We start from the raw sequence: 27,476 nt of genomic DNA, 5'->3' as shown, positions 1-27,476 counted from the left end.
CCTTTCGTACATTTTCTGTTCGACCCAGCTAATTCTCTCCATTCCTCTCCACACCTACATTTCAAAAACTTTCAGTCGTTTTTCATCATTTTTGCGTAATGTCCATGTTTCTGCCCCATACAGTACAATACTCCACATGAAGCATTTTATGAGTCTTTTAGAACTCTTTGTTCAAGGATCTACAAAATAGTTTTCTCTTCTTCCTAAAGGCTTCTTTCCCCATTCCTGTCCTTTGTTTTATTTCACCTTCACACTTCATATCATCACTAATAAATTGTGATCGAAACCCAGGTATCGAAAACTAGTCACCTGTTCTATTGTCTTCCCTTCTACTTCTATACTTAATATCGACCGCTTCGTTCCAATCATCATGACTTTTGTCTTTCAAACATTTTCTTTCATCCCATATTCTTCACAGCCCTTCCTCAAGTTTTTTAACATTTTGTTGATTTTCTTTTCAGATTCCTCAACAAGTGCCATAGCATCAGCAAACTGCATACGCCTAATCATTCTATATCAAGTATAAACTAATCGCTGAGCAAAATAACCCAATTTATTATTATCTTGTGATTGGCTGTCAGTTACAAATCAGGTTACGGGAAGACTTTAAGCTGTCTCTTAGTATATTTAATGAGCTCCTTCATGCTAAGCGGTTAGCGTACGCGCCTGTGGCGTGGGAGACCCCGGTTCGATTCCCGGAGGAAGCTCATGTGGTTCGGATTCCATGCTAATCAGTAGGTCTCATCCCATATAGACTCGCTGCTAAAAGGGACGTTAAACTCAAAATCAACTCAACTCAACTCAACTCTTTAGTATTTAATTTACTGTTAATCTTTATGTAAACCATAGTGTCTGATGAAGTCAAGTAGTTAGTTGGTGAAACTATTACAAGATATTAGTTGATTTTTAATAATTGTTCGGTTTAAGAAGAAAGCTGAAAAAATACAGTGGTGTATGCAGAATTTCGTGAAGGAGGGAGGGTTAAGCACTTAATCTCAAATCGTTTCGGGGCAAGCGTGATTTTTGTGTATTTTAATATAGTAAATACTTATTTTCCATAATACCTTGTTTAGGGGAGAGTAAACCTCGAACCCCCCTTGCAGTGGCGGCGGTAGGACGTTAAAAGTCGGGGCAAGACATGATCTGAATATTTGTACCAGGTTATCATAAAATAAGTATCGCTGTTCAGTGAACTCTGGAGACGTAACCACTTGACAGAATGCAACCAAACTTGGTTGGAACATATTTGGGAACATGCAGAAGCGATTAGTGTAGAAAGCAAAATTAGTTCCAATTTTCGCCACCAGACGTAATTGTGGCGATGTACAACGCCATGTAAGTGCAGTGTGAAAAAAAACAAAAAAACGACACACTGGTGATGCTAAATGATAAGAAAGGCTGTAATTATCTCTCCTGTGGTCTCGTGGCAACGGCAAATATTATATGGTACCATTTTTTCTATGACCAAGTAATACATACAAAAACTTTAAGCTTTCGAAAAAAGAAATTATATACATTAAGGGGTCACTTATGTGGATGGGCAACTACCCCCTCTTGCCCCTATCCCCTTGTGTATGCCACTAAAAACATGTAAAGAAAGAAATTACAAATGTGTGACATTTCGACACAAACATTCTATTTGAAAAAGAGATTCTTGAAAAAGAAGTGAAAAGAAATTCATGAAAAGAATAGAGAAACAAAGAGAGCGAAAAATTACATGATATTCTTGACAAGGGAAAAAAAGATGTGTGGTCAGCCTCATACGAGAAAATACAGATGAAAGCAGTATAAATATCTACTTTTGCATGTTTTCCTCTCAAACTGATTTTATAAACGTTTGAAATGAATTTAACCTCTCCACGGATATGGCATCAAATGATGCCACATATTTATCGGGAAAATAATCCGATTTTTTTTTACGAAGAAGGGTGAGAACTGAAAGTAAGTAAAAACAAGTGCTTCAGAATATTTTTTTTTTTCACTTACCTTCAGTTCGCACTGTTCTTCGTGAAAAAAATTCGGATTATTTTCCCGATAAATATGTGGTATCATTTGATGCCATATCCGTGAAGAGGTTAAGTGTATTTGATAGTTGTACAACGAACAAATCCAGTTGTTTCAATGTGTTAGTACTATTATCCTAAATTTGCGTTTTACCAGGTTGTAAGTAAGTGGAATTCAATAGCTTTTCCTGTACATATGTAAAAATTCATTGTTTTGAAGGCATATTTATTTATTTATTTATTTGTTTATTTATTTATTTATTTTGTGTTCAAGCGACCACAGTGTTGTACAGGTGTACATGCAGTATAGTAAATGTAAATATATTTCTATATAAATAACAAAAATACTTCATATACATCTTATTACTAATAGACCATACATCTTTCAGGTGAGTTTTTTGTAAAACAACCAGCTGGTTTCATAAACAGTGCAAAAATTATAAGTGCACACAGTTAAATTCCATACTATTGATACATATTTTTACTTACATATCTACTTGCTGTACTATTTACAGTTATCTACTTCATTATGATAACTTGATTATTTTTTTTTTATTTAATTCTGGTTTATAAGTTTCTTGTGTATGTTCAAAGTATTCAGAGAGAGAATAAAAACAATGTTTCAATAGGTAACGTGTTAGTCTTTCTTTGAAAATTTTATCTGATTTGGAATCTCTTCTGTTGTTAGGTAATTTGTTGTAAATTAATATTCCTGTATACTTTTTGATAAAGTGTTGTTCTGTGCGTAAGAAGAGAAAATCTCTCTTCTTTTTAGTATTGTACGTATGTACGTCACTATTGCACTTAAGAATCGGTTTGAGATATTTATTTATGAAAATTGCGATTTGTAATTTGTAAAGACAAGGCAGTGGAAGAATTTTTGGTTCTCTGAATATTTTTCTACATGAAGTTCGTTGATTTAATACCTTTTATTGTTCGTATTACTCTTTTTTGAATTTTGAATATTCTTGCGCAGCAGTTCTTCAGTGTACTAATCCATATGAAAGTAGTGTTTCAAACTGACTAGGATAAATTATCTCAAGTGTTGATATGTTGAATGAAGTTTTCATGGTTTTTAATGCATAGTGTAGTTTATAAAGTTTCTTTTGTAATGTGTTAATGTGCTTATCCCACGTCAGGGTGTCATTTACCCAAAGCTCTAAAAATTTAGTTTCCTTTTACAGTTTTTATACTTTTATTTTTGATATGAATGACTGGATTATCTACGTTAATGTTTCGAGAATGATGGAAGTGTATTACTGTCATTTTATCAATGTTTAATTTTAATTTATGATCTTCAATCCATGAGTTCAATTCCTCTACAGTTTGTCTGATACTGGTTTGCATTTCCTATCAGCGTACTCAGTAAGAGCTAAACTTATGTCATCTTGTTGCTTTTGCAGTTTTAACATACGCTCCAAGGTCGTTTATAAAAATAATAAAGAGAACTGGCCCTAGAATAGAGCCTTGCGGCACTCCGTATCATATTCGTTTTACATCCGATGTATAGGTTCTCAGCCCCCTGCTGATTAGTATAGTCAATTGCCCACTGCTTGACTTCTATCTTCTAAATAGCTTTGAAACCATTTATTCACAATTACCCTTATACCAATATTATTTAATTTTTTAAGTATTATTTGATGTAAAACTAGATCAAACGCATTAGTTAAGTCTATGAATATTACCATGCGCTTTTTTCTATTATCTAAACCTTCACGAATGTAATCAAGATAGTTGTATATTGCCGTGTCAGTTAATTTATTACGTTGGAACCCGTTCTGCCCAACATCTTTTATATTTTTCAAGGCACAATAACTAACGATGTTGCATTGCTTATTTAATAATTTTTGGGTAAGGTGATAGTAAGGCTATAGGCCTACATTACACGAAAAGATTATGTATAATAAGAACAGTTTAGTGCATCGTATCTCAAACTGTGATCCGCAGACCCCAACTGGCCCTGAAGGTATTCTTTTGTGCTTCTCTTAGATTCAACATTATTATTAATAATAAAAACAAGACAGGAAAAATGTTCAAGTGAATTGAGTATTAAGCATTATAACTGAGAATCTTAAACAGGCACTAATTGTATAAATAATTTAATATCGCAAATAACGGGTGTTCAGAAAGTAACTATGCAGTGCCATGTTGTGGTGTGCTAAAGGATGACTGATATGATTGTCAATTAGTAATACAATAATTTTCATTGTTTAACATATTTGAACCATATTTGACCAGGTATTTGTATTTGTTCACAGGTCCGGTTTGATTGAAGACCAACATCTTGTGTGACGTCATTGTATTCCATGTCATCATGCTGACGATTGAACAAAGAATGTTTCTTGTGGAGCATGTGTTCCGCAATGGAGACAAGTTTACTTCAGCAGTAGAAGCTGTATTCGCAGCAAAGTTCTCAGGAGTGAAGATGTCTAACCGCAATGCTGTACGGAACCTCATCACCAAGCTGCACTGACACGTCACATTCGGAACATCACTCCGATGTTCTGCACAACGTCTTCAAGAACATGCAGAAACGTGTGCAATTGTGTCTTCAATTGCAAAGGGAATCACTTCCAGCATCTCTTATAACTTCCATGACATTAAAGTTTTGCTTCGAGTTAATTTCAGTTGTTTAAAGTGGTTTATGGAAAATAAAATACGGCAAGTTATGAACTGCATAGTTACTTTCTGAACACCCTGTACTACGCAAATTCAAATAGCTTCACACACACACTTGAAAAAAAAAAAGTTTGACAAACGATAATTAGAGCAATGAAAACAAAACACGTACCTGTAATGTCTTTATCGCCACTTTTTGGGTCAAAGATAGGCTCGGTTTGAAATGGTGAGAGAACTACAACGGTGAAGGACTGTTTTGTGGTCTTGCTTTCTTTGTGTTCATCCGTAGCCTCAATTGAAAGCTATAATAAAAAATGTATGATGAGCAAACAAAGTGGCCTATAGCGATTATTAATAACAATTACAAAAATAAATAAATAAATAAATAAAAATAAATAAAAAATTAAAAAAATCAAATTTAATACTAACTTAATAATCAGTTTTCTAGAGCTGATTTTTTCTCTATTATTTCGACAACTTGGCTGCTAACTTTGTCGAAAGAATGATGAAAACTATTAGGTAATTCTTATAACCAACGTCAGTATTTGGTTAAACAGGATCCTCTCCTTTGTGAACTTACAATAAATTCGTGATTATTATGTTTTGTAAGCTCCTATTCTCTAGTTGAGTACATATAATTTCTTGTGCAATTGTAAAATTTATTTACAAGTAAAATTGCATGAACAATATTAACTTCAGTGGCGGATTTAGAAGGTAAAAACTGGGGGGGGGGGGGAGCCGGCCCCAGACTGTTAGGTGTATCATGAATTTACCATATCTTTTTTTTTTTAAAAAAATATAAATAATAGCTTATATTATTTTGTCACCCCGCCAAAAAAAATCTGGGGACCTAGGCCCCCAGGCCCCAGGCTAGATCCGCCACTCATTGACTTCTACAAATATAAACACACAAATCAACTAGGCTTGGGTTGGCAGATCATGTAGCCAGAATGGAAGAAAGTATGAACGCTTTCAAAGTGTTAACTAGAAACACAATTAGAAAACGACCGTTAGGAAGACCTAGGCGCAGATGGGAGAACAATATTAAAACGGATCTCGCAGAAATAGATATACAAAGTATAAACTGGATTCAGTTGGCTAAGGATAGGCGTAAATTGAGAACTTTTTGTATGCGGCATTGAACCTCCGGGTTCCATAAGCCATAGAATTGATTAGTTAGTTAGTTAGTGGCTCCTCAATTGACTAAATAAGTCGTATTATTTCCAGATGGGCACCCTTGAAATAATACCATGTCGAGATAGTTTTAGCCTTAATATAAGTCCGATTATTCCCAGATGGGTACTCTGTAAATGATGTCATGCCGAGATGGTTTTAGCCTTGATATAAGTCCGTTTGATCTCATGTCAGATGGGCATTCTTTAAATAATACCATGTGAAGATAGGTTTAGCCTTGGTATAAGTCCGATTGTTCCCAGATGGGTACTCTTTAAATAATGGCATGTCATGATAGATTTAGCCTTGATATAAGTCCGATTGTTCTCAGATGAATACTCTTTAAATAATACTATGTCGAGATAGTTTTAGCCTTGATATAGGTCCTATTATTCCCAAACGGAGACTCTTTAAATAATGCCATGTCCAGATAGTTTTAGCCTTATATAAGTCCGATTATTCGCAGATGGGTACTCTTTAAATAATGCCATATCAGGATAGATTTAGCCTTGATATAAGTCCGATTGTTCACAAATGGGTACTCTTTAAATAATACCATGTCGAGATAGTTTTAGCCTTGATATAGGTCCTATTATTCCAAAAAGGGTACTCTTTAAATAATGCCATATCAGGATAGATTTAGCCTTGACATAAGCCCGATTGTTCCCAGATGGGTACTCTTTAAATAATACCATGTCCAGGTAGTTTTAGCCTTGATGTAAGTCTGATTATTCCCAGACGGTCACTCTTTAAATAATGCCATGTCAAGATAGCTTTAGGATTGATATAAATCCTATTATTTCCAGACGGGCACCCTTGAAATAATGCCATGTCCAGATAGTTTTAGCCTTGGTATAAGTCCGATTGTTCTCACGTCAGATGGGCATTCTTTAAATAATACCATGTGAAGATAGGTTTAGTCTTAATAAAAGTCCAATTGTTCCCAGATGGTCACTCTTTAAATAATGCCATGTCCAGATAGTTTTAGCCTTGGTATAAGTCCAATTGTTCTCACATGAGATGGGCATTCTTTAAATAATACCATGTGAAGATAGGTTTAGTCTTAATAAAAGTCAGATTGTTCCCAGATGGTCACTCTTTAAATAATGCCATGTCCAGATAGTTTTAGCTTTGGTATAAGTCCAATTGTTCTCACATGAGATGGGCATTCTTTAAATAATACCATGTGAAGATAGGTTTAGTCTTGATAAAACGATCATTTTGTGGACCAGACAAAATACCACCATATATCATTAAAGGCTGCTCAGAAATACTGAAACATCCCCTACAAGTTATTTTTAACAAGTCAATAGCTTCTTCTACATTTCCTACGAAATGGAAGATTGGTGACGTCTGTCCCATTCCCAAAACAGGCTGTCCTACAGACCAAATAAAAAATTATCGACCGGTAACCCTACTATCTGCCTCATCTAAGATATTTGAAATAATTATATACGAAAAAATTTATTCACATGTACGGTCAGTAATATCTCCCTTTCAACATGGTTTCATGCCAAAGAGGTCAACTGTAACTAATCTCTCAGAACTTACACATTTTATAGCTAATCAAGTTGATAAAAAGGAACAAGTAGATGTAATTTATACAGATTTCTCCAAGGCGTTCGACGTAATTAATCACGATATACTTCTAAGCAAACTTGTGACATTCAATTTTTCACAAAATCTTTAACAACTTATAGCATCCTATCTTTACCAACGGAAACATCGCGTTCGATACAAGAATATTTCAACTAAGGAATATGTCGTAGACTCTGGTGTGCCTCAGGGATCGAACTTAGGACCTCTGTTATTTATACTATTTGTTAACGATTTACCACCTGTAATAACATCTTCCCACAAACTTTTGTTTGCTGACGATCTAAAAATCTATCGCAGTATCTCTACGGAATTAGACGCAATTTCTTTGCAAAATGACATTAATTCTATTTCCCAATGGTGTGAATCAAACAAGTTGCTACTAAATATTAGAAAATGTAAAGTAGTATCATACACCAGGAAAATAAACTATGTACGCAATGTGTATACTATTAATCAAACACCAATTGAGAGAGTGGATTATGTTACTGATCTTGGAGTCACTCTGCAGTCAAACCTATCATTCGATATTCATGTCAACAGAGTAATTGGTGAGGCCTTTAGGAATCTTGGCTTTGTGATGAGATTAGGAGGTGATTTTTCTAATACTAATGCTCTCAAAACATTATACACTGCTTATGTACGGTCTAAGGTGGAATATGCAGTGATAATATGGGGTTCTAATAGTAAGAAATATATAAATAAAATCGAAAACATTCAAAATAAATTTGTGCGCTTTTTGACATATAAAGAAACAGGTATATATCCAAAATTTGAGAACTACGAAGGTCTTCGAAACAAATATTTATTACAATCTCTTGAAAGCAGAAGAAGTCATTTCATATTATCTTTCTTACATAAAATAATTCATGGTGCAATAGATTCAGAATATTTGTTATCAGAAATCAAAATTCGCGTCCCACATAGAGCAACGAGACCCCATAATGACATATTCCATCTTTCAGCGCAAAGGACTAATGCATTAGATGTATCGCCTATCAGAAAAATGTGTATATTGTATAATAAGATGTCACAAGAACACCTAGATATAGATATTTTTAGTTACAAACAAAATTTTCATTCTACATAAATTTGTTGTATCCTGTATATAGTGCTATTTGCATTTTAACGTATATTTTACTTTCATATTATTATTTTATTATATGTGTATCTTAGAGTGTATTATAATAGAATTGAGGTCATATTAGTATGTTATTATATATGTATTTTAAAGTGTATTAAATACACTTTACAATAAGGGAAAACTGTAATTAGGCATTTGCCTGTTGTTTTTCCGAAATAAATAAATAAATAAAAGTCCAATTGTTCCCAGATGGTCACTCTTTAAATAATGCCATGTCCAGATAGTTTTAGCCTTGGTATAAGTCAGATTGTTCCCAGATGGTCACTCTTTAAATCATGCCATGTCAAGATAGTTTTAGCCTTGGTATAAGTCCGATTGTTCCCAGATGGTCACTCTTTATATAATGTCATGTCAAGATAGTTTTAGCCTTGGTATAAGTCCGATTGTTCCCAGATGGTCACTCTTTAAATAATGCCATTCCAGATAGTTTTAGCCTTGGTATAAGTCCGATTGTTCTCAAGTCAGATGGGCATTCTTTAAATAATACCAATTGAAGATAGGTTTAGTCTTGATAAAACTCCAATTGTTCCCAGATGGTCACTCTTTAAATAATGCCATGTCCAGATAGTTTTAGCCTTGGTATAAGTCAGATTGTTCCCAGATGGTCACTCTTTAAATAATGCCATGTCAAGATAGTTTTAGCCTTGGTATAAGTCCGATTATTCCCAGATGGGTACTCTTTAAATGATGCCATGCCCAGATAGTCTAGCCTTGATATAAGTCCGATTGTTCCCAGATGGGCACTCTTTAAATAAAGCTATGTCCAGATAGTTAGGGTTGATGTAAGTCGAATTGTTCTGAGATGGATATTCTTTAAATAATGCCGTGTCCAGATAGTTCAGCATGAATTTTTTTATTATTGGACTTCAGCTATATATACCTAGGTAACGAAATTTGTTACGGTACGTAAATCCTTGTTTGGATCTAGAAGTTTAATGATTGTGTATTCAATTAAGAACACCTCTCTTGCTACAATTAAATAATGTGAAATTATTATTATTATTATTATTATTATTATTATTATTATTATTATTATTATTATTATTATTATTATTATTATTTGATTGGAAGTATTTTTCTTACTAACTTACAGAATATTCAACTTACGGAATATGAATTTAAAGTAAACACATTTCACACAAAAAAGATACCGTGTTATTATCACACTTTTATTGTAACTTCAATACAGAAAACTGAATTTAAAATATTTTTTCAGTTGCGATATTTAAAATATAAGAAACATATGTCCATTTTTGTAAAAGCTTCTAAGTATATTGGCAGTAAATGAATAATCTTCCGCAAAAAGAGGATATTTTACAAATTAAAAGTTCAAGAATAACGACATCAAACTTAATTTTCTACAAACTTGAAATTTTGCAATACTTTTTCTCAGCTCTTTATCTAGTAAGCCCTTTCAATTTGGTTTTTGTTATGTAAAAGCATTACATTTTTGTAGAGGTCTCTCTGTATTGGTATACTTACAAAATTTTCTTTTCAGTACCATTTTTTAAAGAAATATATAAATTGATTATTTATTGTGTTAAGAATTATTATGTAAAGTACAAGGGAGGATCAGAAACTAAAGTTACAAGGTCGATATTTCTGGAGTTTCGTCTGTTATAAAGGAATGAGGAGTGTGCGGTAATTTTACTACATGGAGTTGGCAACTGTGCAGAGTTTCAGCCACCCGCCACTTACGGCGCTAGTTGTAGGTAAACACAAATGGCGATTCGTTTGGAAAACTGGTCTCCCGAAGAAGTACGCTCAATTATTCGATTTCTGTGGGCGAAACATGTAACCACGGCTGAAATTCACCGGAAGCTGGTAGAGATTTACGGAGAGACTGTAATGTCTCGTCAGCATGTCGCAGAATTATGTCGAAAGTTTGAGGTTGGTAGAGAAAACGTCACCACCGAGGAGCGCAGTTGAAACAGTTTCTCTGGGACATTAACGACCACCCTTCCTACAGCCCCGACCTCGCTCCAAGCAACTTTCACCTGTTCCTCTTTAAGGAGCACCTAGAAGGCCGTCGCTTTGCCTTAGACGAGGAGGTGAAACACTTTGTGGCAACGTGGCTGAACATACAAAGACAAGATTTTTACCAGGAGAGAATCCTCAAACTCATCCCAAGATGCGACAAGTGCTTTACTCGATATGGAGACTATGTCGAAAAATAACTTAATGTATATATTATTTTTTGGCTGTATTGGTTGTATGAAATAATAAATACACACTTCACTGCAAGCTTTATAACTTTATTTTCTGATCACCCCTCGTAGTAATCAAAAATATATTACATTTATGTTGTGAAAAGTATGTTGCATTCGTATGAAAATCTATATAATAAAAATTTGCAAATGATAAAGTAAAATTGTAAACATCTGCAATTTTGTATTATTGAAGAAATAAGACACACAACTATTGATGTAACTGTAGGCAAGTTATGGATAGTTGACAAAAGCTAAACTGAACTGCTAGAGATCGCACCCGGGATCTTCCTATTACAAAACTAACTCTCGTTAGTCGGTACATCATACTTATCGGCACATTAACCCACTACATTCCCTATCTTATGAGACTTGGGAATGTCCCTACTTCTAAATTAATGTAACTCCTTAATTGCAATGAAATGAAATCTTTAAGTTTAGCGTACCACGATTATCCTCTTTAGACTAAGGGAGATGAATGATTAAGACAAGTGAATGATGATGGAAGAATTGATGGAATGAGAATGTGAGAGGAAACGGAAGTTCCACAAGAAAATCCACGGACACTCTGTTGTCCATAAAAAAAAGTCACTTGATTGGGGATCGAACTACGGACCCCACCTGCCAGAGGTCATCGCTCTAGTACTGAGCGAACGTGCCCTCAACTTCTTATTTGCCTCTCTATGCTATATCTATCTTTCGATTTCTACACTGTAGAGTCTGGTACTTCTAAATTCAAATAGATCATTAATTGCCTCACTATGCTAGGTCCATTCTTGGATTTCTAGACTGTGGACTCTGGTACTTCTAAATTCATATTGTCTCTCAATTGCTTCTATGCTAGATCTATTCCTGAATTTCTAGACTGTGGAGTCTGGTTCTTCTATATTCAAATAGATCATTAATTGCCTCACTATGCTAGGTCTATTCTTAGATTTCTAGACTGTGGACTCTGGTACTTCTAAATTCATATTGTCTCTCAATTGCTTCTATGCTAGATCTATTCCTGAATTTCTAGACTGTGGAGTCTGGTTCTTCTATATTCAAGTAGCTACTGAATTGCCTATGCTAGGCCTTTCCTAGATATCTAGACTATGGAGTCTGGTTCTTCTATATTCAAGTAGGTCCTCAATTACCTATGTTAGATCTATTCTTGGATTTCTCGACTGTGGAGTCTAGTTCTTCTATATTCAAGTTGCTCCTCAATTACCTATGCTAGGTGTATTCTTGGATTTCTAGACTGTGGAATCTAGTTCTTATATATTCAAGTAGATCCTGAATTGCCTATGTTAGGTCTATTCTTGGATTTCTCGACTGTGGAGTCTGGTTCTTCTATATTCAAGTAGCTCCTGAATTGCCTATGCTAGGCCTTTCCTAGATATCTAGATTATGGAGTCTGGTTCTTCTATATTCAAGTAGGTCCTCAATTACCTATGTTAGGTCTATTCTTGGATTTCTCGACTATGGAGTCTAGTTCTTCTATATTCAAGTTGCTCCTCAATTACCTATGCTAGGTGTATTCTTGGATTTCTAGACTGTGGAATCTAGTTCTTATATATTCAAGTAGACCCTGAATTGCCTATGTTAAGTCTATTCTTGGATTTCTCGACTGTGGAGTCTGGTTCTTCTATATTCAAGTAGCTCCTGAATTGCCTATGCTAGGCCTTTCCTAGATATCTAGACTATGGAGTCTGGTTTTTCTATATTCAAGTTGCTCCTCAATTACCTATGCTAGATGTATTCTTGGATTTCTAGACTGTGGAATCTAGTTCTTATATATTCAAGTAGATCCTGAATTGCCTATGTTAGGTCTATTCTTGGATTTCTCAACTGTGGAGTCTGGTTCTTCTATATTCAAGTAGCTCTTGGATTGCCTATGCTAGGTCTATTCTTGGATTTCTCGACTGTGGAGTCTGGTACTTCTATATTCAAGTAGGTCCTCAATTGTCTCACTATGCCAGGTCTATTCTTGAATTTCTAGACTGTGGAACCTGGTACTTCTATATTCAAGTAGGTCCTCAATTGTCTCACTATGCCAGGTCTATTCTTGAATTTCTAGACTTTACTCTACTACTTCTAAGCTCATGTAGTCCTCAATTGCTTCACAATGCTAGGTCTATTCTTGAAGTTTTAGACTGTGGAGTCTGGTATTTCTAAATTTAAATAGCTCTTCAATTGATTCATTATGCTAGATCTATTCTTGGATTTCCATACCGTGGAGTTTTATATTTCTAAATTCAAATAGTTCCTGATTTGTTCCACTATGCTAGCTCTATTTGTTGCATTCTAGACTAAGGCGTGTGGTACTTGAAAAGTCGAGTAATTCCTCAATTTCTTCAAGAAATCAAATCCGTGATCATGTGCAGCAAATAAGTGTGCGCTAATCATTAAACAATACCTGATAATACTCTATAAAATACGATCATTATATTTTATCTGACACTTTGTATTTCATATTTATCATAAGTTGTTCGATTAAATAAAATAGAATATGAAAGTTCTAATTCTAATTTTACGAAGTATAAATGTGATTTTCGATTCACTCACTGTAAATTCCTTATGCGTGAAAGCGTCAAATTCTCCATTGGAATACAGGACTGCATCTTTTATGCTGAAATATGTATTTGCTTCATCTGATCCACCTATTAAAAAATAAATATATATAAGTAAATATGAAATATTAAACTAAAACTAAGAGCTCTGGAGCTCAATCCACAAAGGGTTAAAGTTATTTTTTCAACTGATAAATATGAAGATATCCGTTTTCGAAGAAAGTATATTTTCTCGCACTAAGGTAAACTTGTTTTGAGAGTACTCAATGAAGAATATTTAAATTTTGTTTTGTTTCTGAGTTACAAACATGTGGCAGTGTATATGAAGATGAAGTTTTAGGAGGCTATACTTGCACGAGATAAGAAGATTCAATTCAGAATGTTTTACATACTGCACAAGAAGTTTTTCACATTGGGTTATTCCTTTGCTGAGAAGATCGCTCGAGATTTTAGAAGAAGCTATACCTGCACGAGATAAGAAGATTCAATTCAGAATGTTTTACATACTGCACAAGAAGTTTTTCACATTGGGTTATCCCTTTGCTGAGAAGATCGCTCGAGATTTTAGAAGAAGCTTTACCTGCACGAGATAAGAAGATTCAATTCAGAATGTTTTACATACTGCACAAGAAGTTTTTCACATTGGGTTATCCCTTTGCTACGAAGATCGCTCGAGATTTTAGAAGAAGCTATACCTGCACGAGATAAGAAGATTCAATTCAGAACGTTTTATATAGTGCACAAGGATTGTTTCACATTGGGTTATTCCTTTCCTGAAAAGTAAGCTCGAAATTTGTCATTCTTGAAAAACTTTAACTGTGTAATTGATATTCTGAGTTCGGTATCATTGGGAGGTATAACTTTACCCAGAATTCGCGACATCGCTTTCTGTAGACCTGTTTGAGCTATGAATTCTCTAAGATTTTTTGAAATACATTATGAGCTTTGTAACTCAGGAACGAAAGCTATTTTAATTTATTTTTGCTTGGTTCTGTAATATAATATCGCAAAATGTTTTAATATGAATTTAAAATACTGTACTTTTTAATTTGGAAAAAAAGAAGTTCGTTTGTTATTTCTTAGTTATTAGATTAAACATTTAGTTCTTGTTTATATCAAATTAAAAGAAATTTATATGATATATTGAGCGATGATGGGAAAAGTCTAATTGAGTCACCGAATTCCAAAATGGCTCTTCTCCTTTTGCAGCAAAACCCAGAAAACTTAGAAAAAATATAGGATCTGCACCTTTTATACAATTTGAGAATACTTTAGTGTGCATGTAAAAGAAACTTGAACATCCTCAAATATTTCCAGTTTCAGAAAACGCATGCAGTTTTTGTCTGTTTTCTGGGATTTGATATAAATGGACAAGAGCTGGTTTGAAACTGAACGACTCAATTAATAATGTAATTTACGTACCTCAAATGAATCTCTCAATAACACTGAAAACATATCACAGCTTTTATTTTCGTTAATTGATCTCTTAGCTTCATCATATAAGTAAAGTAAGGGTAGCCTATCTTTCGAGACAAGCCCAAGGCTTGAATTTAAAGGTAATGACTCCACACTTTCTCGACATTTAAGGAGATTATGTAGCCAGCATCAACTTCCGATCTTTTACTTCCCCATACGTTTCAGAGGCTGGAGAAAACACAGCCACATTAAATGAAAAGAAATGCGAAGTGGAGGATCTTTTCTTGAAAAAAAAAACGTTAAAAACCGGTTTTTGAAATGACAAGAAATATAAAATTACATCACAAATAAATGAAGAGTACATAGTACACAAAGAGTGAAAAAGTGAGTGACTGAATCGAGATCCGAACCCGGGATCTCCAGTATACCGCGCCAATACTTTAACCACTACGTATGAAATTACAACCGTCAAAAAAGTGTTCATAAGTCCGATCTTCATAAGTTCTTAGTAGATAAGTGTTATTACTCGGTCAATGAGTGTTTTGAAGACAATGTATAAATGTATTTTGTTAATTATGTTATGAACGTGTATATTTATAAAAGTCATGGTTATTAATGCGTTACTGTATTTGAAAGTTGTTATAGCATATATATAATTATTTTGTAATTTTGACAACTGTATGCGTACTTGAGAAAAAAAAGTCTCATTTGTAAGCAAAACAGGCAAATAAATGAATAAATATGTGACTGTTCTGGGAGGCGAAGTGGGTTGCATAGTGGTAAACGCATCGGCACGGTATGCCAGATATACCGGGTTCGAGTTTCGGTCCAGTCACTCACTTTTCCACTATGTATTATTGGATTCACACCAACAAAGGATCAGGTGTGTCAAAATAAGTTTAAATCGGTTGTTTCTTCCTTTCATTAATATATAAGAAAAGAAGTACACAGTGTTTGAAGATGCTTTGAAATGAAACATAATATTTAGTTGAATGACTTATGATTATGTCCTGCAGGCTAAATAAGACGCATCATTTATAATTAATACTTGAGAATGAACAGAAAAATACATGAGTTGCTAACTGAATAAAAATTTTACATGATGTACAGTAATTAGAAACCAATGTCATTACTTGTTTTTAGCATTAGATATATATGTGCAAGGATTTTTGACATGTTCTATACCGCATGTACAAATGTACAATACTGTGGTCTCTTGAACGCAAAATAAATAAATAAATAAATAAATAAATAAATAGATTTCTAAATAGACTGTAAGTAATAATTACTTATTTTATTTTTAATAATAATACCATGCAAAATGTAAGGTATAAAAGATGTAAGGCATAATTATTAACCTAGTGTGTGTAATTTTCATTATTATTATTCTTTTCTCTTTTGTGTTTTTTTATATAAATGACATGTCCACTTAATATGCATTGTAATATATATAATAAATGTATATAAAAAAAGGACAAAATTAATACAATACAATACAAGACAAGACAATTAGTGGAATTAGAATAAAGGTGGAAAGGGGGGAAAACCCCGGGAACAACCACAGACCCGACGTTGTCTATCACAAACTTATGACTTGCGATCAAACCAGGATATCTCTTTAATGTTATTAGGAAAATCATTTAAAGGCACGTAAAATCTGTCATAATCAAATTAAATGTTTTGAAATGTAGCGCTTGCCTTCTCCTTTTCCTAATGATATTGTTACACCATTGTACAGGCAATCTGGATCATGAGCACGAAACTGGATCATTTTGCCATTACTCTGAGTGACTGGTTTGTCTTTTTGTTGTGTCTAAAATAAAAAAGAAGAAAAATATACAATTAATGTTGTATGTATTTGGCTATAGAATTTAATATAAAAAAAAACTTTTTAAAACAGTAAATTACTGTAGAATGCAAGATACGTATATATATAGATACAATGTTTGGCCACTGTATGTCCTCAGTAGATGATAAGTAGTACCGGCGATTACAGCAGACATCCTTCTTGATAAATTATCAAGTTCTTGAAACATGGCAAACGGATTGTTCTTTTTCCGATCAACCTGGAATATAATGGCTAATTTACTAGGTCATTAAAGAAATTCGGCTGCGCCTAGGCTAAACTTGTTCTAGTTTGACTCTGCAATTTGAGGTTCGAACACGCCAGTTCACTGATGAGACCTTTTTTTATTATTTTATTTTATTTTATTTTTTATTTTTATTATTATCTGTTTGGTAGTTTGTAACAAATAACCAGTAATGCAATGCTAAAATGTTCGGTAGGATTACGTTCAATCGTTTTCAAGAGTATAAAGTACACATTAAAAAACGAAACAATTTTTATGCAATTTTCCTGTCCCTCATTAATTATTTTTTCTGACTTTTATTAGTGCATACTATTTCCAGGGGCGACTTTAGCATTTTAATTTTTGGTAGGCCCGCTCCCTCGCTTATGGGTATATATACACATTTGATTGATTAATGCCAGTAGGAAATTACTTTCACAGTAATGGTTGATGCTATTTGTGAAATAATTATCTACCATTAATCTAAATAGTGAAAAATACATTTACTCTTTATTGTATCTTTTAGCGTTTATATATTTTTCAAAATTATTGGGTAGGCCCGTGCCTACCCAGCCTACCCGCTAAAGCCGCCACTGACTATTTCTATAAAAGATAAATTTGTCCGAAACATTACGTTTCCTGGTGTACTCACTACACTATAATTCCTGAATAATTTAAGCTTTTACAATGGGTTTGGTATAATATCTATTTGCAACAATTTCTAAAAATAAAAATTGTGTAGACAATGAAGAAATCCTGGTGATGAGTATTTTGGTATTGAGATGAAATGAAATTTTGAAATTTAACACGCGGGATTATGCCGTTGGTTAAAAGAGGCGAATCCACTTTAAGTTAATTGGGATATTGCTAAAAGTTAAATTCTTCCTATATTGAGTTTTCAGATCTGAAAACTGCATTTTATAAATTTAAATTTTATTAACTCCTTTGATTAATTTTTACTTATGATCAGTGACATCACTATTTGGCCTTATCGAGGCTTGAAAAAGTTATTCTAGTTCTTACTTATAATTAGTGGTATCACTGTTATTTGGCCTTAACGAGGCTTGAACAGGTTATTCTATTATTGTATTTTTGCTTTATGTAACAGAATCAATTTTAACATCAGCTTATTCACTATTTGCTAATAAGTGAGTAATCTTAAACTCAATGAGGCGTGTTTTCCTTACACTCTAGGTATACGGTTTTCTCCAACTTGATTTTTTCTTCATCCTATTCTTAGTGAAAATCCTATTCTTAATGAAGATATTTAATAAAGATACCAGAAATAAAATTATTATTCAGCTTTCAGTTGTTGGCTTAAATCTAAATATTAGGGGCGGTTTGAATTGGGGATTTTTTTTTTTTTTTTTAGCTCATGTATGTTATATTTATTTACTACTCTGGTAGAATTTAGTACACTTATTTCAATCCAAAATGTAGACATGTTGACGTATTTAAAATTCTGCAAACTTGCATTTAATAAAAGTGCATTTACAAATATTTTACTGTACTTTTAGATTTTTTTTTTAGTTTGTTGCGCAAAATTATAATTTTTACCATTGTGATTTCGCTTAAGAGTCACCACTGGAAATATATCGTTTCTCTAATATCCCAGTTGTAAAATAAAAGTCATCAGTGATTGTCTCTGTTAGGGTACAGAGCACGTTCGTATTATGTATAACCATATTCAAAGAACTATTTTATGAAGTTGACTTGTTTTACCAGTGAGCAGTGACATGAACTTCCGAGAGAGTAGTTAACATGTTATGTTTTCATTAGATTTCTCTTAGAGGCAAGTAACGCAATACGAAAAAAAAAAAAAAAAGGAAATCTACGTTTCCTCAGAGATACGAGGTCCACTAAGATTTTAACACTAAGACTATCCAAATATTTATACATCGAACTCAAAATGGTGCTGCTAATTATTGGTACATTGTATTTTATTAATATACGGTTTATTTTGTAATATATCGCATAAATATAAAACGAACAATGATAGCTTTTCAAATGGAACCCCCTCAATGCTGTGAAGTCTGATTCTTCACAGCCTTATCTTGGGCTCACAGAAATGGGTGGAATCACGATAACTTCTTACTGCTTCCAGCAGAAAAAGGTCTTGAGAGCAGTACACAATGTTTGAAACACGACCTGCTCGGGAGAGTAATACTCCCGGAAGTACGTTTTTCCGCGCGCTACTCTAGCCAGCTGTTTTACGCGCTATCCTAGCCAGTTGTTTTAAGTTGGTCACAAAATTTATATCATGAAATACAAGGGGAACAAAACGAGCCCTATATCATGGAGTACAAGGGCATAAGTACTACAACTACTTATCTGCACAGTAAGTAAATAAATCACTTTTTTAAGTATTATTTTCATATTATTTTAATTTAATAAATGTTATAAAAATGTAAAAAAAAAAAAATTTTCTCGGGCCGGGTTTGAACCCGCGCCAAAAGAGAATTTTATTACTAGCATATAGCGCTACTCCACTCGGCCCGAAGGATGACAGCAGCTAGCGTTTGATTTCTGCTATTTTAGTGCAACGTGGCAAGAAGTGGAAGTGGGTGGCGTGCACAAGTACGCCAACCAATCAGAACTGCGCTTCTCGTTTCTACTTCCGGGAGCATTACTCTCCCGAGCTAGTCCTTTTCAAACGTAGTGACGAAAGGCTAGCAAAGATGACTAAGCGTAGCTTTTGGGCGGGAAGTTTCGGGAAAACGAAAGGGACAGTCTAAGCACGAATGGTCTTTAACGGATATAAAACAGAAAGCTATAGTGTATGAAAAATTCAGCAGTATGCATTCGGTGACTTGCAAATGCTGACGGAAAAGAAACAAAGAATGAAGAAGAATATTATGTATGAATACATTTTGGCAATCTATTCACTGTTCAATAAACTGTAGCTTTCCTAACAGCGTTCTACTTGACATAGACTTGTACCAGCCTTCTATATCCTTTGGCAGCCATTTTATTAGAAGTGTACACGTTTGAGTCAGCATTAGACAGCTGTATTTTCAAATGCTATTACACCGGTCACAGATAACCGGTGTTATTTGTATGTAGAATAGTGTTCTTTTAGACTGTAACGAGTTTAGAAAATTCTCGTCTAGCGGGCATTGGATTTGACAAATCAAATTGGCTATACAAAAGGTGCGAAAAAATCTGCGCGTTAATAGGGTAACATTGGTTTATTGTTAATTCGTTATGGACAATGTCAACAAAATTACAGACATTCTACTGCTAAATAAAATACATATTTCTTTATTTACTTTACTATTATATCTTAAAATCTTATTATATTATGGGAATGTTACAACGAAAGTATCTTTTAGATTAAGACGTTAACATTCACTGTAAGTTGTTGTCTATAATGGACCTAGGTGCAAACTACCGTAGCTTCTGTTAGTTATGGTTTTGTTTAAAATTTCATCAGTCTTCCGCCTTTTACTAAAGATTTCCGTGGAAAGGGACAAAAGATGTTTATAACTATTTTGTTTCTTTTGTGTGTGTGGCTCTTTGTAGTTCATATCTCATATTAAGAGCAATGTAATGTGAACATGGAAAGAATATGCCCTTGGGTTAACTAAAACAACATCTAGCATTAATTTGATGCTTTAAGCTGAAGTAAGGCCTTCTAACTAACTAACTAACTCTATGGCCTATAGAACCCGGAGGTTCAGTGCCGCGTTCACAAAAGCTCTCCACTGACTTCTATCCTTAGCTAATTGCATCCAGTTTCTACTTTGTATTCCTATCTCTGCGAGATCCATCTTAATATTATCCTCCCATCTGCGCCTAGGTCTTCCTAATGGTCGTTTTCCTATGGGTCTAGCAGTCAAGACTTTGAAAGCGTTTCTACTTTCTTCCATTCTAGCTACATGACCTGCCCACCTAAGCCTCCTAGACTTGACGACCCTAACAATGTTGGGTAAACCGTATAAACTATGTAGTTCCTCGTTATGAAGCTTCCGCCATTCCCCATTCTCGTTCCTCTTGGGTCCGAATATTCTTCTCAGGCCTTCATTATAATTAAATCTCAGTCTAGACTGGGAAATACCCTCCAGTATGTTTAGATACGATTATCAGATCTGAGCCTTGAATTTAATTTATATACTAGACTTGCTCCGATCTGAGGGACAGGTCTCAAATACACTTGGAAACCGGGAACTACGATACTTCGAATAGGTCAAATATAGACTTGCAGAATCCGATTGGTAGACTTGTAAGAGTCTGGTAGCTCTGCCTTGCAAGCTTGGGTCAAATGAGTTTTAGATCTGTTGTACTGTTAGGTTATTCCAAGAGGAACTAAAAACTCTTTATAACTAAGGGATATATGAAGTAAAAGCATTGTTATACTTATTCCTTGTAGTATGCGACCGACTACAAAAAGTAGGATGCACGAATCACTATTTCCCACCAAGTACGAGGGCGAGCCAAAAATTATCTACTCTTTTGTCATAACTTTTCTTACATTGCGCACTTTGTCTTCTGTCCTCGCATATTTTATTGTTATACTGTTGTGGCAATGCTGTGAAAGTGTGATCTTAAATTCTTCCATTTTCCTTCCTTCTGTTGCAGATATATCATGGCTGCTCCATTAGAAGTTTGCACCAAACAGGAACCAAAAGCAGCGATCGATTCCTCTGGTCGGAGGGTGTCAAAGGGTCAGACATTCATCTCAGACTATCATCGCAATATGGGAGAAGTGCACGATCACGTAAAACTGATTTTGTGGCTCAAGAAGTTTAAAAGTGGTCGAACAAGTGTAACGCATGAAGAGGGAGCAGGACGGCCATCAATTTCCACTACAGATGACAACATTCAGCAAGCTTGAGAGATGGTTCTGGCAAATAGGCGAATCACTATCGATGAGGTAGCAGCTGCTTTGAACATGTCATGGCTCTGCCCATCAAATCATCCGCGACGAGCTTGGTTTTCATAAAATCTGTGCACGGTGGGTACCAAGAAAGCTTACTGCAGAACACAAGCTCACTCGTGTTAAGGTGTGCTAGCGCTTACGCACTCGCTTCAACAACGAAGGTGATGCATTTTTAAGCAGAATAGTCTCCGGCGAGGAACATGGGCTCATCACTATGAGCCAAAATCAAAGCGCCAGAGTATGCAGTGGAAACACCCTGGATCTGCAACGAAGAAAAAATTCAAGACTGAGCCATCCGCAGGAAAGATTATGTTAACTGTGTTTTGGGACTTACAGCGGCTCATAATGGCAGAGTTCATGGAAAAGGGTAAGATGACCAACAGTGCAAGTTATAGTGAAATGTTGGAAAAGAACCAGAAGCTGGCAATTCGCAAAAAACGCCGAGGTTTGTTGTCAAAGAAAGTTTTGTTGTTGCATGACAATGCACGGCCACACACGGCTCATCACACTATTGAAACCCTCAACAAGCTGAAATTTGATTTATTGGAACACCCTCCTACAGCCCAGACCTAGCTCTATCTGACTTTCACTTGTTTGGGCCACTCAAGGATGCTTTGCGTGGTCGACTATTTGACTCAGATTTAGACGTGCAAAATGCGGGGCAAAAGTGGCTTCACCATCAACTGAAAACCTTTTATTTGGAAGGAATACGTAAGCTCGTTGACCGTTGGGCCAAGTGCATTGATAAGGAGGGACATTACGTAGAAAAATGACTTGCATAGTATAACCCTAGCTTCATGTACATAAACTGCAGAATGAAAAGTGTAGATAATTTTTGACTTGCCCTCGTATTTCTGCTTACCCATTTCGAAACTTCCCTCTATGTTCCTCTCTTACTTTTATTTTAAGTAAAGAAACTAGCTTTTTATTTACCTTCGATTCATCAGCTAAAGCATTTAAAAGCTTCTGTTTTGTTAAAATAATTGTAAGTTTCTTTAACTCTAGTGATCTTCACTAGATTGTTAAAGATGTATGTGTAGAAGTTTGCCTTAGTCATCAAACTGTGTGGGATGTTCTAATGAAGAAACTGCAACTCTTGTTATCACGTGGCGTGTACAATGATACAATTCGTAGCCACGTACCATTAGATCTTGGGGCACACAGCATACTCCAGAGATGTAAGCCCGCGAGATTTTGATCTGTTTCCAAGGCTGGAAGATCCTTTCGAAGGCACCAAGGTTCCTGATACTTTGTCCTTGCTATGCACTTAGGGCGGGCCATCACAAATATCAACATAAACAACCTCTCAACAAGACACAGCCACCACAGATTTGGGAAACAGTACAGGACAACGTAGGATATTATATCGAAAGGTCTGTAATATGATTGTCAGTGTACTTTCAACAGCATGTATGTACTAATTATATTCACAGTATTTTTATTTACAGCCTATGCACTTTTATTTTTATGTATTTACTCCTATTCTTATCCTTCGTGAACAAGGCTTCAGAGAAGAGGCGAAAGCTTGAAAGTGTATGAAATTTTCAGGAATTAGAATTTAAAGTAAGTAAAATTTTTATCAAAATTCCCGTGTATGTTAGCATAATGTCTGAACTCTACTCACAAGAAATTCTTTCGTTTCCGATATCTCGCGGCGCTGCCAAATTAAACTGATTTTTATATTGTGATATCGCTCTATGAGTACGTTTGTATTGGGATTTTCATTATCGTTCCTTGGGTTCTTTTCGTTTTTCTATGTTTGGTTGCATCGGTCTTAGATTTTTGTAGCTACACATTTTCAGATACATCTGCGTGATGAATGTCCACAGCTCCCACAAACTAACCAAAACAATTTGTTTCTCTGTTTTCTTTCTTTTCCTCAAACAAATTTCCGTCAATGTTAAGTGACAGAGATAGGAAAACAAAGAATTTGCTAATTGTTGATTCTCTGTCTGAAACATCTGGCCAATAGTACAAGAAATGAAAGCAAAGGATTGAAACAAAAATAAACTCTTCCCAACAAAAGTCGATGTTTTTCCACATATAAATACATAACTGTGTTTTTTATTCTTTCGAAGACTTGAATACATTATTCAGAAAGCAACCAAAGAAAGTATATACTCAATGTTAAACATGTAGCCGCTTACTTCGTAAATTTAAGTGTGCGCTGGGCTACAAAAATTCATGGTGTGCTCTTTGTACTCTCATAATGCACCATTTTATCACTATATTAGCTAATTACTCGATAATTGATATACACTATTGCTTTTAATTCATACATTTACATCCTTATTGACGTAAACTTTGGATTATAATGCAACAGGAACACATTGTAAATGAAAAAAAAAAAACAAATTTTCATAACTAATTTGTACACAAAATAATTAGCTTACTATACAAATACTTACTATCATCCTTTCCTTTTAAATTTAAATATATTTACAAAATTTAGTATTTGGAGAAATAAATACTTACGTTGTATATATACACGGAATGATTTGTGTCTGTCGGGTATTCAAATATCGGAGCTTCAAAATTATAGTTATTAATTTCCACAGTATAATTATTCTTATCACTCATATCACTGTATCCTGGATTTACAGCCTATAAGAAAGACAAAATAACTATATTTTTCTCATATTTTCGTGTTTGAGTTCTAATTTTTGAATTTATTTATGATGAGTTTGTAAACCTATTATTCTACATTATTTTACAGAACATACCTTAAGAAAATGAAATAAACCAATAAAGTTAACCTAATGCTATGTCAGGGGTGCCCACAAAGGGGGGCTATGACGCAAACTGCGTCATTGAAATATTTGGGGGGGGTAAAAATCTATATAAATATGTTTGAGTCAATGTAAAAATTAATCGCAAAGATTTTTTTTCATGGAAGAACACCTACGGATAGGCAATTGAGGGGGGGCTGCGTCATGGACATGAGGGGGGTGGGCACCACTGGCTATGTTCACAAACGGCAAACGGTGTGGTAAAGTAGGAAAACATTAACATATAGAGTTTGCTGCTTGTTGCTACAAAGTACATTTCATTTCTGAAATGTGTCAAAGTGCAAGTTCTTTTATTTACTAGGTGCATTTAAAAATTCCTTGCCTTCAAAACCTTGGACGATGTTCTACTCTTTAAAAACATGATAGCCTTTCCAACTTAAAAGTAGAAAGAAAAGTTCATCGTTCCCTCACACACGCAAAAAAAAAAAAAAAAGGTTACTAGTAAACAAGAAAAAGGTGGACAGTAACCAAGTTTGTTTGTCAATATATAGACAACAGAGTCGTGTGTCCCAGCAGCCAAGCCAAAAAGGTTAACGAGAGAAGGTGATCGTAACCTTGCGTTACAGGTTAACATTGCTAGGTTACAGTGTAATAACTCACAGGGGTACGCTAACCGATCACGTAGTTACCACTATCAATCATAGCCTGTAACCGGTAACCTTGTTAGTATGTTGGAATAACCGACTGCTCGGTTAACGAAACAGGGTGCGACAACTTTCTAACCATGTATTTTGATTAGTATAACTTATTTAATAAATAACAGTAACAGATATTCACTCAGCCACGAGCACATCAAAAAAGACAATACTAAAATAGATAATAACTACCTAAATTTATTTTCATTTCTAGTATGTACTTTTTTTTGTCGTCATCCCGTGTAAAGGGTAACGCCCTACTTTTTTTTTGTCCGTCGTCCCGTTTAAAGGGTTTTGCCCTTTCTTCGGGTAAGTGCTGCATATATAGAAGAGTTGATTGCACTTTAATGTGGATGGTCTAAGAGGTGTACATATTTAATATTTATTCATTTATTGAGTACACATACACACAGAGAGGTTATTGAAAGGTGAAAAATAACATATAATGAGGATCAAATATAATATGATGGGAGGCCAAGGGTGCCACAATAATATTAAAGAAAAAATACAGTATTACCATGCCGTGATGAATGATGGTGAATGCGAAACTGAATAATTGTAGTGCAGGGTGCAGTGGGTAGAGAAGTAGATGAAGATGGAATGCAGTGCTCTGGACGCCACATCACAGGGTTTTGTTAGTACTGACGAATGCAAGTTATCTTCTGTTCCTGGGGCGATTCAGGAACTGATGAAGACAGAGGAAGCCCATGTTAATAGGTAGTTACGGTGCATATGATGGGTAGATGAACGATGAAAGTTCACGTGGTTCATAGATGTGAAAGATTTCGGGATCCACTACAGCATAATCTAGTTGTAAATGATAGAAGGTCATGAAGTGCTGGAGAGGAGTATCGACGTAAGTTGAAGGTGCGTCGTGATCCCGATCGTACCGTAGGATATCAAGTAACATGGGATGCTGCTGGTCAATTCGCTTGCAAACGTACCGAGTACGAAGCTGTTCGAGATGGTGCAATAAAGGTGGAAAATCAATCAGCTCGTAAAGTAACCGTGTCGGATGCGGTAAGCTGATTCGATGTGCTAGACGTAGAGCATGACGCTCTAGGATAGCCAATTTCTGATAGAATTTTGGCGGTGCGGATGTCCAGGCAGTGTGTCCATATGTTAATGTACTGCGCATAAAGGCTTTGTAGGTATTAAGTACTTTTAATGGTTTTAGCAGCCAGGTTGTACCGACTAAGCGCTTGAGTAGGTTGAGCCGATTTTGTGCTTGGCGTACGATCTTGGTAAGGTGTGGATTCCAGGTATGTTTGGAGTCAAATATGACACCAAGATAAGTCAGTGTATTTGACGCTACGACAGGTGTATGATCTACTTGAATGTTTAATCGACTTGGATTTCGGTATATTCGTGAACGGCGTCTACGTGGCAGGAAAACAATAGCCTGAGTTTTCGTAGAATTAATACTTAATCGCCATATATTACACCAGTGAACGAATGCGTCAATTGCCGTTTGCATGTTTTTACTGATTGATTGCACTGTGCGGGCCGTCGTGAAAAAGGCGGTGTCATCAGCAAACTGGAATATGCTTATGTTCTGTGGGACAACAAGGTCGGCAACATACAGCAAGTATAAGAGAGGAGACAGTGACGAACCTTGAGGAACGCCAGATTGTAGGAAAATCGGATGAGAAAGTGTTCCGTTAATAGAGATATATGCTAGCCTCCCTAATAAGAAGGAATGTATGAACCTGATATATGAAGATGGTAGTAGATAGTTATGGAGTTTGTAAAGTAAACCAGGATGCCAAACTTTGTCGAAAGCTTTCTCTAGATCAAAGGCTACCAGACAAGAAGGAAAACCTGTGTTGTATTGATTATAAATAGCCGTGGATAGTCTTAATAGTTGATCCAGGGGACTAAAATGAGGTCGAAAACCGGCTTGGTGAATAGGAAGTAGGTTATGAGTTGCAAGGTGAGCGTGCATGCGGCGGACTAGAATTCGTTCCAAAATTTTACAGAGGCAACTGGTGAGGTGAATAGGGCGATCAGACTGGACGTCTGACGGAGGTTTCTTAGGTTTCGGAAACAGAAGAACTTTTGAGTATTTCCAGTCGATTGGAAAAAATCCAGTTCGGAGGATGAAGGTATATATGGTGCTGAGAAACAGAAGAAAAGAAGGTGAAGCTTGCCTGATGAGAACATACGTAACAGAATCAAATCCTGGGGCAGTGTTGCGTTTACGGAATGTTTGGCAAATATCGCCTGGTTGAATCGGAGTGGTAAGTGGATTATTGGGTTCCAAAGAGTGGTTGATAGATGGGCGCAGAAAAGCAGAAGATGGATCTGTAAGTCGGTTTATTGACTTTTGTAGGCGTTGCGGTGTATGCCAACCTAGGAGAGGTGTAAAAATATCTTGAAAGAATGAAGCAAACG

General features: G+C 35.2%; 1 protein-coding gene across 1 annotated transcript in view; it reads right to left on the bottom strand.

The window, feature by feature from the left end:
* The window catches only part of LOC145661881 (cadherin-AgCad1-like), a 233,881-nt gene that overhangs the window by 64,744 nt on the left and 141,661 nt on the right, over positions 1-27,476 (bottom strand). Inside the window, exons 17-20 of the mRNA XM_081727223.1 lie at positions 24,134-24,262; positions 16,409-16,523; positions 13,290-13,384; positions 4,795-4,924 (exon numbers count right to left, since the gene is read on the bottom strand). Of these exons, the coding sequence (XP_081583349.1) occupies positions 4,795-4,924; positions 13,290-13,384; positions 16,409-16,523; positions 24,134-24,262 (469 nt within the window). The remainder of the gene's footprint in view (positions 1-4,794; positions 4,925-13,289; positions 13,385-16,408; positions 16,524-24,133; positions 24,263-27,476) is intronic.

The sequence above is a fragment of the Thermobia domestica genome, chromosome 10 (assembly GCF_964235325.1).
Source record: "Thermobia domestica chromosome 10, izTheDome1.hap1.1, whole genome shotgun sequence".
Lineage (NCBI taxonomy): Eukaryota > Metazoa > Arthropoda > Insecta > Zygentoma > Lepismatidae > Thermobia > Thermobia domestica.
The sequence above is the reverse complement of the archived record's forward strand: the minus strand, read 5'-3'. Positions and strand labels throughout refer to the sequence as shown.